At 42.4% G+C, this 16,090-nt stretch overlaps 1 protein-coding gene across 2 annotated transcripts in view; it reads right to left on the reverse strand.

Moving 5' to 3' along the window:
• LOC138377946 (carbonic anhydrase 5B, mitochondrial) overlaps positions 1-14,138 on the reverse strand; it is a 35,409-nt gene extending 21,271 nt beyond the window's left edge. The window contains exons 1-2 of one of the 2 annotated variants that reach the window (XM_069463124.1): positions 14,064-14,138; positions 3,249-3,440 (exon numbers count right to left, since the gene is read on the reverse strand). In XM_069463124.1, the coding sequence (XP_069319225.1) occupies positions 3,249-3,387 (139 nt within the window). In that variant the 5' untranslated portion in view covers positions 3,388-3,440; positions 14,064-14,138. Of the gene's footprint in view, positions 1-3,248; positions 3,441-3,813; positions 3,831-14,063 lie in introns of those variants that run through there. The other variant, XM_069463125.1, reaches the window with a different exon arrangement.
• Between the last annotated feature and the right edge of the window lie 1,952 nt (positions 14,139-16,090).

The raw sequence follows: 16,090 nt of genomic DNA on the forward strand, positions 1-16,090 counted from the left end.
TTCTATGTTATCACCTCCATCTTGTCGCTCCTGTGCTAAAGATTGTACATCAAGTTGTAACTTCTGTGTCCAAGTGCCCGGTTTTCCTATTAGGACCCACCTCACTTATCTAATCCCATTTCTCATTCTTCTCAAATTTTGGTCTTCCCATGCTGCTTTTCTTGGCTTGCTACTCTTCTTACAATTGCCCACGCACACAGACTTATCCCCATTTTTGTTTGTGCTTGAATGTCATTCATTCTCCTACCACTTATGGACATCTTTTCCAGCTCAAGTCTTATCTCTCTGATGACATTTTCTCCACCCACTCTGATCTTTACTTTCTCTGAACTCACCCTGAATTCACTGTCACAGCATTTAGTACTCTACCATTCCTCATGTAGTGTGTATTTGGTTTATCTGCTCAAAGGGCCTAGGTCAACTCCAAGTTCATGAGGCCTGTGTCCTACATTTTTTTCTACAGCTTCCAGGGCTAAATGCGGTACCAGGCACAGAGGGGGCACTAAAGACTTATTTTGCTGATACAGAAAACCAAACAAGTTGACACCACGGCTCTCTACCCTTACCTCACACCCACTGTCTGAGCAACATTAATATTAAAACAAAAACCATAAGACTGACCAGACTCTTTGTGACAATAAAATAGTAAATTATTAACAAGACCTAAGGCCATAGAAAACAAAAGTTAAATCACATCTACAGGCCACCAATTTGCTTGACAGATCACTTGAGTCTGTATAGTAGGACTTGTCTCTAATTAACAGACTTCCTTAACTTAAAACATTCTAAGCCTTTAGACAAAGCTTTATTTCTTTAACCAATTACAAATCAAAAAATCTTTAAACCCTCCTATAACCTATAAGCCCCCACTTCAAAATGTCCTGCCTTTTTGTACCAAACCTTCCATATATTGATTTATGATTTTACCTATAATTCCTGTCTCCATAAATATATAAAACCAAACTATAACTTGGCCACCTCAGACACATTTTCTCAAGACCTCTTGAGGCTATATCCCTAAGCCATGGTCACTCATGTTCGACTTAAAATAAACCTCTTTAAATTATTTTACAGAATTTAGATTTTTTTCCATTATCACAGGCTTTATTTGTATTGGTCAAAATTAATTGGAAAAATAACAGAACAACTTTCTAACAAAGTTCAGTTAGAACATAGATTGATTCTATCAAATAGAACTTTCTCTGATGATGGACATTACTATACTGATGTCCAGTATAGTAAGTGGTAGGCACATGCAGCTATAAAATGTTAATGAATTTAAATTTACATGTAAATAGCCACATGGAGCTAGTGGCTACATTTTATACATTGCCATTCTAGTCCCAGTTATCCTAAAAGGTTTATATTCCTTCTAAAAGTAGGGAGATCATGAACATTAAGAATCATTGGAATAACAAACCTGTACCATTTCCATTCTAGATGATATTCCTTACATTTCATTAAATTAAGAATTATTACATTCATTTTCCTATTGTCTAAGATCTCATGCCTAAATCTTATTATGTGACAATTAGGCTAAATTTCACTAGATGATACACTAACTGAAATTGATTTTATTTTCATCTTGGGTAACAGGTGAATAGCCTACAAGTCCCCAAAGTTAGGATTGTTAAGCTGCTGTCTGCTACTTGAGATAATAGCAAACAGCAATCTGAGTTGACAGCCACAGATGACCTGGGGGGAGCACTAAGAGCAAAGGTAGGAGCACGGAGCAAAGGAATGTCCTGAAATGCTGCTTTCTGAATTTCCTACAATCTCCTACTTTCATTCATTCATTCTGCTTCACCTCATCTTAAAAGTAGTCAGATTTAAACATCTGAGGCAGGCACTGAGCCTATAATGATGATAAAGATGATGATGATGAAAACAATCGTCTTAGTAGAAGTAGCTGCCAACATTGAGTCCACTGTGTGGCAGGCACTAGCTAAGGACTTTGCACATTATCTTTTCTTTTTTGGTTTCTTTTTTGGTGGTTGTGTGTGTGGGGGGTGTTGAGACAGAGTCTTGCTCTGGTGCCCAGGCTAGAATGCAGTGGTGCCATTATAGCTCACTGCAACCTCAAACTCCTGGGCTCAAGCGATCCCCCTGCCTCAGCCTCCCAAGTAGGTGGGACTACAGGCATGTGCCACCCTCAGCTAACAAGTTATCTTTTCTAACTCTTAAGAATCTCAGATTGGTCACAAGTGCACACTGGGCCTTCTGCTGGGGTAATGAGCTGCCAGAAACGATGACTATTGTCTTTATAATTGATCAGATGAGGCTCCAAGATATAGGAATAGGACATGTTCAATGGCCCAGGGCAGCGAGACCATAATATTCTCCTGAGTGAAGCAGGTCAGGAGGACAGTACAATATGCCAGAAGCAAAATCAAATGGTAACTGTCACTTGCTTTTCCTAGTAACTGAGAAACCAGAACATGTCATATGATGAGGGAAATTCATTAACTGAAGCTTCAGCCTCCACAAGCCACTATTGTTTGTTTTATTGTCAGCACTAAAAGCAGCAAAACTATCCTAATAACATAAGCATACTGGATGCTTAATTTCAACTTTCTGTTAAAAAAAGCAAAACTTTAGTAACTAGATAGATATGACTAATATTTTCCAGTTTAAACCTTAGACCACAATGTACCAGTGTTCAGAATAAGCCAGTCCTGGTAGGATGTGGGCCTGCGTGTAGGAAGTCACACCCAGCAACCAGAAATTCATTATGCCTCTGGCTAGTTTATTTTAATAACAACACAGTCAATGTTTAAGGAAACAAAATAAACTTACAATAAAAATATATTTATAGAGCAGTTTCAAGCCCTTGGATTTAGCTATATTAGCATTACTAATTTATAAGCATTCCATTCTTACCCATTCTTTTTATTATGTGCATATGAGATCAAAGACAGTAAATACAAAGAGTAGAGAAACAGACTTCCAATAGCCCCAAATTTGAAAACTCTCTGTCAATGTCTTTTAAATAATAGAAAACATGAAAGATTCCTCTTTAATGATATACTTGGCCACTTCATCACTCCATAAACTCAAACTTATCTCTCCACAAATACACACATTATCCTCTCCCATCCTCCCAGAGAAACAGTTATTCTCACAGCTCATAAGGCATGTATAATCCCATGCTGAGATGCCAATGACACCACAGCTATAAATTCTTAACACACATGATTGTTATAAAGCCGAGAAGCCTTTTGCTCTCTTTAAAGAAGTGGTGTACTCACAGGTTCGGTTCCGAGTTTTATAAGTGCAAGTATACAGGCTGCAGGGCCTTGCTGGCATCGACCTCGAAATCTGGAACTTTCTCCACAGCAATTTGTATGGAGCTGCTTGAAGAATGACCCTCAGGTTGTTCATCACCATCTTTAGCTTGAAATCTTGATCAGTCCCCAAATAACTTGCAGGAACCTAATAACCTAGAGGGAAGAGGGCAGAGGAGGAAAAGCTACAAACAATAGAGAGTTAAGATCTTGGGGAAACCTCTAAGTAGGACAACATTCAGACTCATAGTACACACTCTGAGGTGGGGGAGGGCGAATGGGAGTCAATAGTTTATTCACTCTTGTTCCCTAAACTCATTGGTCCCCTCAGTGGAGGGAAGGGAGGATCCTGCTCACTGACTCATGTGCTCTGCCTTTCCCTCAGGGTTGGCAAATACTACAGGTCCAGAGAAAAGATTCTCTTTAGCCACAGGAAAGAAAAAACTGTTTCCTGTACAGCTTCTTAAAATTAAAAAAAAAAAAAATTTGCTCCCTGAATTCCCGACTAGTTATCCAGCATGGTACTTACATGTAGGAAGAAGCCCAAGATTAATGTTGTCTCCAGGCAGCCCGAATAAAAACAATCATCTGTGTCTGGATTGCTTAAAAAGAACCCAAGATGCATCCTGCCAAAATAGTCCTGGGTGGTTTTGAAATCTAAGCTTAAATGTAATCTGTGATTCTTTGCCAGTAACACTAAAACTGGCAAAGGCCCTTGAATATGGGAAAAATGGGCACTGTTAATTAATCCTGAACTCTCTTTCACCTCTCACATGTTCACAGTGAAAGTCTCTTCTGAGACTGAGGTGATGATTTCAAGGTATTCACTATAGTGTTCTGAAATACTGTAATACTAACTCTGAACACTTCCCCCCCCACCCTCACACCTAAATTGCTTCATCCACATTCCTTGAAAACTCCCATCCCTGACCAAGTGAACAAACACATTCTGAAATGAAAAAAACACCTTTTTTCTTAATTACACATTCATTCCACTATAGATTTCGAAATGTGTACTGTACTTTAGATGCATGCAGGCAGCTGTTGGGGACACCATTTGAGCAATTGTGACTGAGGAGTGGCTGCCAGGCCATGTGCCCTGGCCCTGCTGAGGTCTCAGCCTCATGTCCATTTGCACTCCTGCCTGCCCGCCAGCCACGTGGACTTTACTTCTTCCAACTCCGGCCTCCCTCCCGCCTGTGCAGATGTGCTTCCTTCCCGGGACCCCTCTCCCTCCATCTAGGTCTGGTGAATTCCTACCCTCCCTCCAGGTGACTGAGTCCTGTGTCTCTTCCTCAAAGCTCCTCTGACCATGTGCTCACCAGGTCAGCCCAGCACCCTCTTCCTGGCTACAGCACTTAGCACAGTGGAATAAAATACCTAGCCAGGAATGTCCTTCCCGACACCATCCTCCCCAGCATCTAAGCCCCACAGTGGCAGGAACCAAGTCTGTCCCTGTCAGAGCTGCATCTCTAAGGGACACAGCACCTGGCTCCTGATGGGTGTTGGGGGAGTACTAGTTGAATGACCTCAGCAGGCTCCCTTGGTGACAAAAAAGATGTTGATCTAATTTCAAGAACCCAGAACTGTGCCACAACTGCCAGCATGTTCTGGGACAGTACTAACGGACCTTCCTTTTCTCAAATGCCACCATCACCCATTTGTAAGGTTATTTATACTTTCAAAACATTTTTCAATGCTTATCCTTTAAGAAGAGGGTCTCATATCCCCACCTATAAGATCTGAAAAGACCCTCAAAGTCCTGCCTGTCCTAAAAGAGGAACCTGCCTGAATATGAGCCTTACTTACCTAGTCTCACAGGGCTGGGACTCTGCCAGTAAGCCTTTTCATTTCAACATTTATTGTCATTTCCATTACTCCAGGAACTGTATTGGGTGCTGTGGTGCAAAGGTGACCAAGGGCATAAAAAGGAGTGAAGTCCTGTCACATGCTATAATGTGAATGTGCCTTGAAAACATGGTGCTAAGTGAAAGAAGCCAGACACAAAAGTCACATAGTACATGATTCCATTCACATGAAATACTCAGAATAGGGAAATCCATAGAGACAGAAGGCAGATTTGTGGTTGCTAGGAGTTGAGAGAAGGGGAAAATGAGGAGTGACTCCTTATTGGGTACAGAGTTTCTTTTTGGGGTGATGAAAAAGTTTTGGAACTAGATGGAAGTGGTGGTGGCACAACATTGTAATGTAAATGCCACTGAACTGTACACTTAACAAAGGTTAATTTTATATTATGTGAATTTTACTTCAGCAAACCAGTTCAAAGTAGGGCATTCAGCAGTATGGCCATGCTCACAGAAAGGGGAAGGGTGCCAAAAGGCACAAAAAAGAGAAATTGAGAGGCACAAGACACATTTGTGAAAGCTGATTATACAGATTGGGTCATTCTTGTCACACCCAAATAAATCAGAGCCAAGGGCTGGGGAAAAGTACTCAAGCACTCAGAACACATAGTATGTGCTCCAAGAATTGTTCCACAAGCCCAGTTGCTGAAACTGCCTGCTGTAACCTGAAACCAGTTTTTCTAATAGCTACTGAAACAACCTGCTGCAATTCTAAGACTAGTTTTACCCACGGCCATCACACACCAATCTGAGTTTGCAAGCTCCCCAAAACTTTACTAGTGCCAATGAACTTTCTTTCAAAACAATACATTTCTCCTTTTTATAAAACCTGCAACCTTCTCTTTGTTCTTTGGACATGCTGAAGACCACCCAGTCTGTGTGTATGCCCTGAATTGCAATTCTTGCTTCCCAGATAAAGCGTTAAATTTACATTCTTCTCTACATTTTCATTTTGACTTTGATACAGTTCACTTACAGACCTGAACTTTATTTCTTCATACCATCTTTCCAAGAAGACTGTTAAGATACAACACCCACATCATGATCCCAGTGATGATGAGCCAAGAGGCAACATTGTGCTTTCATCCTCCCCTCTCTGTGCACACCTCTGCTAGTAATTGGCCAGGGAACTTGCTCCTCTCCTCTGCACTGCTGTTCTTGGCCCTGCTCTGTCTGAGCTAGAGGGGAGAAGGCTATGCCTAGGTGAAAGGAGAGAAAAATCACACCTGGCAAGCCATGTCTAATGAAAGCAGGAAGCAGAGTTATTTCCTGTCACTATTCTTCAAGAAACCATGGAGGGCTCCAGGCAGAGTTATCAACAAGCCATCTGCCCAGACAAGTATTGTGGTATGTATCACTTTGCTAATATATGCAATGAACTGAAATCACAAAAAAGGGGAGGAAGTTAGTGATTATCATGAGGCTCCTCACCTCCAGGCCTGACTCCCTACCTGGGGTCTTTAGGCTAGTGACATCTAAAGTCATCTGCATTGCCCAAAGGTGTCTGAAATTCTCAAACCAAAGTTAAAATCAGTTTTGTTTATAGTTTTGTGTGTTTGTGTATATACATTTTTTAAGGGGGCTTGTACTCAAAATGTATCTTATTTAAGATATGCAAAAGTTTGACTCAATTTCAAACATAGACCAGTAACAAACTTTCAAGGGATTATCTTGGTAGTGCCTTGAGCCAAATAATAGCACCTTGTTTTCAAATGCCTTTCTTAACTGAATTAACTGAGCAGGCTTCTAGAATAACAGACCATCAATGACCTCAATTCAAAATCTGATTCTGCTTGGTTTTTCTTAACTTTTTAGTATGAAAAAACTTTAAGTTTACACAAATATAGTGAGAATACTATCATAAAACCACATATGTATCCAATATTTAATTTCAACAATTGTCTATTAATGGTCAATCATGTTTTATTTCTACTGTCCCCCCTACCCGACTTCTTTCCCTCCCCTGATTATTTTGAAGCAAACCCCAGACATCCTATCAACTTATCCATGATTGTATTTTTCACAGAAAAAATAGTCTACTAATTCATAGTTTTTTCTCCATAAAAATTATCTGTACTAAATAGCCTTTGGTGATAGTGTATTACAGATTATGAAAACTATCAACTTTTCAAAATTAAAAAAATAGCAAAAAAGCCCAGTAACCCAGTAAACTTTCTCGGTATCAACCAAACCTTTAACATAAACACTTAGATACTTCTCTCTTGATACGTCCACCCTCATCTTAGATGAAAGCTCAGATTAGGAACTTTATGTTCTTTCTAATGTGGAAGACCACGTTCAGCATAAAACTGCATCATTTATAATTGCAGTTCAACAGAGTAAAAGGATTATATGAACTGAAATATTTAAGATTAAAGCTTAATGTACGCCCTTAAATTTATGCAAGAATATAGAATCTGAGGAGCAGGAAAAGTAGTTGTTCAGGAACACTGTACAAGAAATTAACTCTGTGACTTCAAATGGTGCAGGCTATGACAAAACTCTCTGAAAAAGCCAATAAGTGTTATATACATGCAAGTTATTATTACTCAAATTGAGTTTGCTAAAATGCTACCCAAGATATAAATGCAAAAAAAAAAAAAAAAAAAAAAACCTAAGAAAAAAGAAAGTAGTTTTGGAAGACTTTTAATATCTCTTTTTTCCTTTTTTTTTTTTAAAGCCAATAGCATCAAACAATTGCAACTAATCAACATTCCCCCTGATAAAACTGATTTGAGCTAAAATGAAATTTTAAAAACTGCTATGTGATATGGGGACACTTTGCCATAACTGGTGTTTCCTTTCCACTGGCTTCCATTTCTGAATTGAAGCAATAGTGCATGATTATCTCATGTCAAGCACTTGCTTGTGTAAAGATGAAAAAGTCATGCTCTTTCCCCATTCCCACAAGCTCAAAATCTACAAGGAAAAACTATTTAAACAAATACCTCTCTCTCTCTCTCTCTTCTTGTTACCTTTTTAAAGTTGTGGTAAAATATACATAATAGTTACTATTTTAACCAATTGTAAAGTGTACAAATTCGGTGACATTAAATATAGTCATAGTGTTGTGTAACTATCATCACCATCTATACCCAAAATTTCCCATCCTCCCCAGTATAAACTCTGTACTCATTAAACAACTCCTCCTCCATCCCCCCCAGGCCCTGGTAACCTCTCCTCTACTTTATGTCTCTGTGCATTTGCCTATTCTAGGTATCTCATATAAATGGAATCATACAGTATTTGTCCTTCTGTGGCTGGCTTATTTTACATAGCATAATTAAACAGATATTTCTTAATCAAAGCCGGCTGCAATGACAGCTTTGATTTAGTAATGAGAACATATGGGGCAGAGGCTCTAAGTTTCAGGAAGGGGTGATGTCTGACCCATGTGTCACAGGAGAGAGACAATTTCAATGGGGGGCAGAGGCAGAGGGATGGATGGGGAAACTTCAGGGATGATGAGCACATAGGGGGCAATGATTAGGCCTCAAGCTCATAGAGTACAATTGGGGTGGAAATGGGCAGAATCTTAGGTTTATTCAATTAACAGTTCCAGTGTCAGGTAGATGTGGGCAAACAAGTGGAAAAGGCCTCCTTTCTTGCTTACAATCTAGTTGAAAGAGAGACTTAGTAATTTTCAGGAAGATGATGCCAAGTACAATGTACACTCAACAGAAAGGATGTGCTGGCTTGGCCTTCAAAGGGAAGGTTGTGATAAGACAAGGCCCAGGGCATGCCCACCATCCAGGAGAGTTGTACCAACAGATGAGTAGACATGCACAGGGCCAGGGCACAGGGTCCTGCACAAAAGGCTATGTGATGGTCTGAGGCCTGTTAGCATGGCACCCAGAGAAGTCTGGGAAGTGACCCTAGGCTTTGTTCCACAGAGAGCCATCAGGAAAGCACTGAGGTTGGACAGGCTGGGGCCTGACTGCCAGGGTCATGGCCATGCCCTGGGGACTGCCCTACACTCTGCAGTCATACTGTTTGTGCACAACACGGAGGCTGGCGGCCAATAACAACTGGCCCAGAGGAAGTTTCTTCCGTACACAGCCAGATTGGCTCTCTAGGCCTAAGGATCAGGAGGGCTCCAGAGGGCCTGACTTTACCCTCACCCTCTCGGTCACTGTCTTCCACAAAGCCCCCATCACTCAGTGGTGGACTCCTGCAGTGGTCCAGAAGTCTGAACCTCCGTCTGTCCCCAAGAATGTTGCTGATCTCACCGCAGGGGACCCTGACTCTGAAGATTTCCTTTTGTGTCCCTTAGATAAACAAACAAAAAAATCCCAAACCTATTTTTTTTAGAGATGGGGTCTTACTATGTGGCCCAGGCTGGTCTTGAACTCCTGGCCTCAAGCGATCCTCCTGTCTCAGCCTCCCAAATAGCTGGGACTACAGGCATCAGCCACAATGCTGGCCCAAACCTATTTTTTGAAACAAAGCCAAGAGTATGTCTGAACTTCCCATCATGCCAAGTCTGCTATTAATATTTGTCAATGCACATGCTCAGGGGATGCAGTGGAAGGTGGGGCTGGATGAGGATTTGAGATTAATTTGGGGAATATGAATTTCCAAGAGACTAGAAGGCTTTCAGCTATTATTCCATTTGTGTAGAAGGAAGCACTGATGGTTTCTGATGACTGACAGTGGAGCACAGGATGGATGGGAATGGGCAAAGAATGAAGCCAGGGAAGTCAAGGAGAAGGTGATTCCTTCAACCACCCTTCATTCAATCCATCACTCTCTTATTCTTTCTTTCATCAAGATATCAATTGAACATCTGTTAAATACCAGATACTGTTCTAGGCTCACTGGGGAACAGAACAAAGTCCCTACCCTTGTGGAGTTTACATTCTAGTAGGGGGATACAGATAATATATAACAAATACAATAAATAAGTTAGTTGCAGAGACAATTAGAATATGTCCAGTGCAAATTAGAGGAGGATAAGGTGAATTTGGAGTGCCACTGGAGAGAGGGTATTGTATTTGGAAATATGTTGCTCAGGGGTGGCTTCATTGAGAAGGTGAAATTTGAGCAAAGGATTGAAGGAGGTAGGGAATTAGTTAGTTACATGGCTATCTAGAGGAAGGGCATTCCAGGTGGGGCAACTGCCTGGGCAAAGACTCCGAAGTGGGAGCATGTCTGGCACATTCAAGGGATAATAAGAAGGCCAATATGTCAGAAGTGGAGTGAACCGGGTAGAAGGGAGTAGGAGATGAAGTACAGGGGTAATGGGTACCAGATCGAGTAGACTTCTAGAATATTATAAGAGTTCTTTCTCTAAGTCAGTTTCTCAACCTTGGCACTATTGACATTTTTGTCCAGATGATTCTTGGTTGTTGGGGAGCTGTCCTGTGCACTGTAGGGTATTTAGCAGCATCGCTACTGGCTGGCATCCATAAGATGCCAGTAGCACCCTATATAAGATCTGTGATAACAAAAAATGTATCCAGACATTGCTAGCGGTCCTCTGAGGGAGAAGGGGGAGGGTTGCCCCAGGTTGAGAACCACTGCTTAAAGTGCAATGGAGAGACAATGGGGATTTTTGAGCAGAGGATAACAATCTGATTTATATTTTTAAATGATCACTCAACTTGTCCTATTGAAAAATCACCTTGAGGAGTATAGAGGGGGAGGGACAGGAAAGAAGTAGGCAGATCCTTCAGGATAATCCAGAGACTTGAACTAAGGATGTCACAGTGTAGGTGGTAAGAAGTGGTTGGATTTGGATATCTTGGAGATACAGCCAGTAAGAAGTGAAAGGAGTTAAGGATTACTGGAAGATTCTTGGCCTAAGCAATGAGACGAATAGGGTTGTCATGAACTGAGATAGGGAAGACAGTGGGTAAAACAGGTTTTTAGGTGGGAAATCAGTAGCTCAGTTTTGGCCATGAGGAGTTTGAAATGAAATCCAATAATCTAAGTGAGAGAATATGAATCACTGAACTGGGCAGGAACAGTAGAGATGGACAGGGTATTTTGTCTTCAAGAAATAGCCATTTTTTATGAGACAGCCATTTTGATTTTAAAAAAACATAGGGTTTGGCACTCAACCAAAGGAGTAAAAAAGAAGAAGTGGAAGAAGGAGTCATGATTTTATGGCTGGAGTGATACTGGTGGCAGAATGAAGATGAATCCCTGAACAGAGAAACAGAACCCAGCATGAGAAACAGGAAGGGGAAAGATGGCAGTCTTACTGCTAATCATATTGGATGTGAGGTGGCAATGGGACAACCCAGAGAACCTGTCTAAGAGAAAGGTGGAAACGTAGCTCTGGTGCTCAGGAGCAGTCAGGAAGCTAGAGACAGGAGGAAAATTCCCTCCCCCAAGGAGTTACAGGTGTATGGAAGGAGGCTGACCAAAAGGAGCAATTAGGATGCCAAAAGACAGAGAAGGAACAGTCAAAGGCAATCAAGGAAGGAAGGAAGGAGCATGGAAGGTGAGGTGAGGAGGGTTCCAGGAAAATTCAAATAAATGGAAACTCACTTTAGCTAATGCTAGGCTATGCTATCTCTAACAATACATGAAGTTATTTATGCTCAGGCCTAAGGCCAATTCCCTGTGTTAAATTAAAAGTAAATAATTTGTTAAGAGTTGGTTATTTAAACTTACTCACTGAATTCACAAAATCCAAGCTTGTGAAACCAAAAATAATGTTTAACCATCAAACACAGCACACAATGATGAAACACTACATTACTGTATTTCCTTGGGAGTCTGTCCATACTTAAGTTTTCCACAGAGATGGGTCCATGGGCTCCATGGGCCAAAGTGGAGCTTTCTGTGCTATATGTCCTTTGCTCTCACTGATTATTTATGTATGTCCTTGGATTTTATTAACACGCCCCTTATCTGCTCTTTTGCAGACTTAGAAATGTGTGGAAAAAGAAAAGATTCTGAAAAACCCTTAATGAATCATTCATAAATCACATATTTATTAAATGGCAAGCAGTTTGAACTCTGCCTGATTAAGCCATTTATATTTATGTGAAATAGAGAGCAAAAAAATGTACTTTGACCAAAGGTTACAATTACATTGAAAAAAAATTCTTTGATTCTCAACAGATTGACCCTTTGTTTTCTCTGATTTCAAAAGGAAACAAGACTTTTGCAATTCCCTGAAATCTAAATTAGAGGTTAGGTTGCCATATCTTGACTGAGAAAGCTTAGCTTCCTCCTCTCACCCACTTCTTCCCTGGGAGCATGATCCCAATCTGATGTAGCCAAAGGTTTCAAAATTTATTTCTAATGACTGCTCTGTGTGCTGCAACTAATCAATCGCCCAGTGTGGCCAATGAGTTGAAATACATTTTCTCCTTTCCATCAGATTTCCAAAATATTCATATTCATTCATTCCCTCAACTTTTATTTCCTTCCTACTGTGAATGATTGTAGACTTTTGCCTGAGCGGCTCCAGGGAGAACAGGGCAGATATGTACAGGTACAAAGAATGGTGCCCTTGGCTGCTTTGGGTCTCTCAGGTACTGAGGTAAAAAAATAACTCAGTAAAAGTGGAAAATCCTAGAAAGCTGAAAGGTTTTCCATTTCCAACATATCTGAGAACAGTGGTCACTTTAAGAGATGTGCAGGGACAGCTCAGGGGTAGGGTAGGCAGTTTCTCTAGCCAGAGAATGGGCTTCTCCTCTCCATATTCCAGCATGGCTTTTTTTTTTTTTTTTTTTTGACAGAGTCTCACTCTGTTGCCCGGGCTAGAGTGCCGTGGCATCAGCCAAGCTTACAGCAACCTCAAACTCCTGGGCTTAAGCAATCCTTCTGCCTCAGCCTCCCCGAGTAGCTGGGATTAGGCATGCACCATCATGCCTGGCTAATTTTTTCTATATATTTTTAGTTGTCCAACTAATTTCTTTCTATTTTTAGTAGAGACGGGGTCTCGCTCTTGCTCAGGCTGGTCTCAAACTCCTGACCTTGAGCGATCCTCCTGCCTCAGCCTCCCAGAGTGCTAGGATTACAGGCGTGAGCCACCAAGCCCGGCCTCCAGCAAGGCTTTTAAACAGCTGAGTGGAGATGGGCCAGATCATCAGTAAAGGAAGAGGGAAGCAGAAAGCAATGTGGTTTTCAGTGGCTGAGAGACCAAGTTCTAGCCAAGGGAAGGTGTAACGTTAACTCCCCCTATTTCTCAAACTTTCCCAGTGAAAATACACCGGAGGGGAGGGCACTAACATTAATACTAACGAGCTGCCACCAGCCTCAGGGCAGAAGCATTTAACAATAAATGCCACAAAGAATCACAGCCATCCACATTGTATTCGAGGCTACTCTCCTCCAGCTTTAGGGCGGAGCACAAAACAAGAATGCCAGAAGAAGGAATTGCGAAGTGAAGGCTCACATTTGTCTACATGGCACAGCTATGGATGCTGATACCCTGCCCTGCGAGTGGCTGTGAGTCTGTCCACAGCCCTAGGCATAGTTAGAGGAGTGGGGAGAGATATGATATAGATCCGAGGGAGTTCCAGTTTACTGCACCTCGGTTTCTGGAACTACAACCTTAGGTTTGTAGCCCTTACATCTGTCTCCAGCTATTTCACAACAGGCTGGACTTCCTTGAGTTATTTAGATTCAACCAACCCTGCCAACACCCCCTCCCGCCCCCGACAAACTGTCTGGAACAGCTGTTCTCCCGTCAAGTGCAAAAAACCCTAAAGGAGGTGCATCCGTCTGACTCCCACAGTGTAGGAATAGGGGTCGGGTGGGAGAGGCCAATGCCCCATTTGGGCCCCACCCAGTCCTCCGGGGCACCCCGCGGGGGCCCAGGCAGCGCTCGCAAGACTAACAGCTAGCTGTCCGGATTCCAGAACCCGGGGCGGCGGGTCTTGGGAGGACCTGGACTCTCTGGGTCGGCCCACCCCTACTGTCGCCCCCACCCCATTCGGCCGCTGGTCCTTACCTGTGAGTTTCCTCAGATCACAAACCCGCCGCTAGCTCGCCTCTGCGGACCCGCTGCCCACGCGCCCGGCCTTCGTAGCCCTGCCCCTTCACGCCCCGGACCATAGCCCAGACCACGCCCCCGTTTGAAGCCACGCCCCCACCTGGCATCCGCGCCCCGCCGAGTCTGTACGTACCACCGCCCCGGTCACACCCCACAGCACAGCGCCAGACTCTGCCTTCCATCCTGGCCACACCCCTTTCGCCACAGCCACGCCCCTTCCATCCGGGCCTCGCCCCTTTCTCCGTCCTAGCCACGCCTTTGCGCTCCGCCTCCGCTCCCCACACTCCCCTGGGCCACACCTTTGAGCGCCGCTGTGGTGCCGCCGCCACCGCTTCCCCGGTCCAACCCCCTCTTTGTCCCCGCGCCCGCAGCTGGCGGCATTGGTGGAATGCAATCAGACTGCAGGCTTAAGAGCCTCATCTAAAAAATTACTTTCCTCAGGATTCTCCCATTTCCAAACACCACGACTTGGTGTTCTGAGAACAGTTACACTAAGTAGGGAAACAAACACTGGATGTGTCCTTTTCCTGCTAGTTTTCATGTCCAATTTACCCCAGTTTCTTCGAGCTAGTTTTTGTGTTCTCTGAACTCGAGCTGTGGACCCATGTTCCTTCCAGCCAGTTTTCATACTCTCTAAACCAGAACCGTGGATGCGCTTCTTCTAGCCCTTTAGCCGACCTGAAATGCTAGGCAGATGAGTGGAGTAAACAGAATCCCTCCACTTCCTGATGCCTCCTCTCCATGACATTTCCTGGGCACCCAATGCCCTCTTGCTGTCTAGGGCCTGTCGCGACATTGCCCCCACTTAGCCTGAAACTCCGGTTGCAGTCCTGTGCTCTGAGATTGCTCTGCTGTCCTTGCTCCTTCCATTTACAACTCTGGCTCCACATGAAACATGCGAAGATGTTATAACCAGTTTTCTTCCCCTGTACATAAATCTCTGGCCCATTCATTCGAGTCTCATTTATTGAGTATATCCTCTTCTGACAAATAAAACAAACCTCAAGGGTCTTACAGTCTGAAGTTGCCCCAACCTGGGTTTGGATGTGACAAGAAATGATAAGGAAGTTAGGGAAGATATGGTAAGGGTGGAAAAGGACTTGGTAATCACAGGTCTTCTTCATCCCACTAGTAGGAATATTAGGATAGCACACATAGGAAGCCACTTCTATAGTATTTAGTACACTTATTTACACAATACATTCTCAATAAATCTTCACTGAATATCTACCCTTCCCTCATGTATAGAAAGATATCATTTCCTCCCTTTGCAGCAAAATTTGCTGCTTATATTTGCTACTTACTTCTTTGTATGCCAACGACAAAGATTTTATGATTACATATTAGTTCTTTTTTCTTCTCTTCCCACCCTCCATTCCATTGCTGGCTGGAAGACAGTGAGAATATTCAAAATGTTGCACTAGAAGGAACACAGAGAAAATAACAAGTTTCAACAGAACAATTTTATTAAGCTCCCCCGACCCTGAGAACTCTGCCTCATTTATAAAATGTTTCAACTGTCAGTCATTTTTTTTTTTGCCTGAAAAATGAACTCAAAGAAATTGGTCCAAATTCAGCCTGTAGAAATTACTGAGTTAATTTTTATGCAGGTAGTTCTACCTCACCTTCTTCCCCAAATGATTCCAGGCAGCTTACTAAAATACAGACATTACTAGATAAAAGAAATAGTGAAATGAACAAGGGAAAGGAGAGCTTAATGGACGGGGAATAATGTGGCTAATGATAAAATTAACATTCAAGGATGCAGTCCATTACATCCAGAACAGTTGTCAGAGGCAGGCCAGAAATCTGACCTTAAGCTTTTGAGTAGCCAAAGAAAAGAGGAAGTAGCAATCATTTTTAGGTTTCCAGTATTCACATGACAAAAACTGGTTTTCTTTGTTTTGTTTTTATAGAAGCACAGTTTTTCTTGAATTTTAGTCCTGAGAGAAATCCTGTTTTCTTGTGAAGATGATGTAGTGAGC

The sequence above is a fragment of the Eulemur rufifrons genome, chromosome 30, assembly GCF_041146395.1.
Source record: "Eulemur rufifrons isolate Redbay chromosome 30, OSU_ERuf_1, whole genome shotgun sequence".
NCBI lineage: Eukaryota > Metazoa > Chordata > Mammalia > Primates > Lemuridae > Eulemur > Eulemur rufifrons.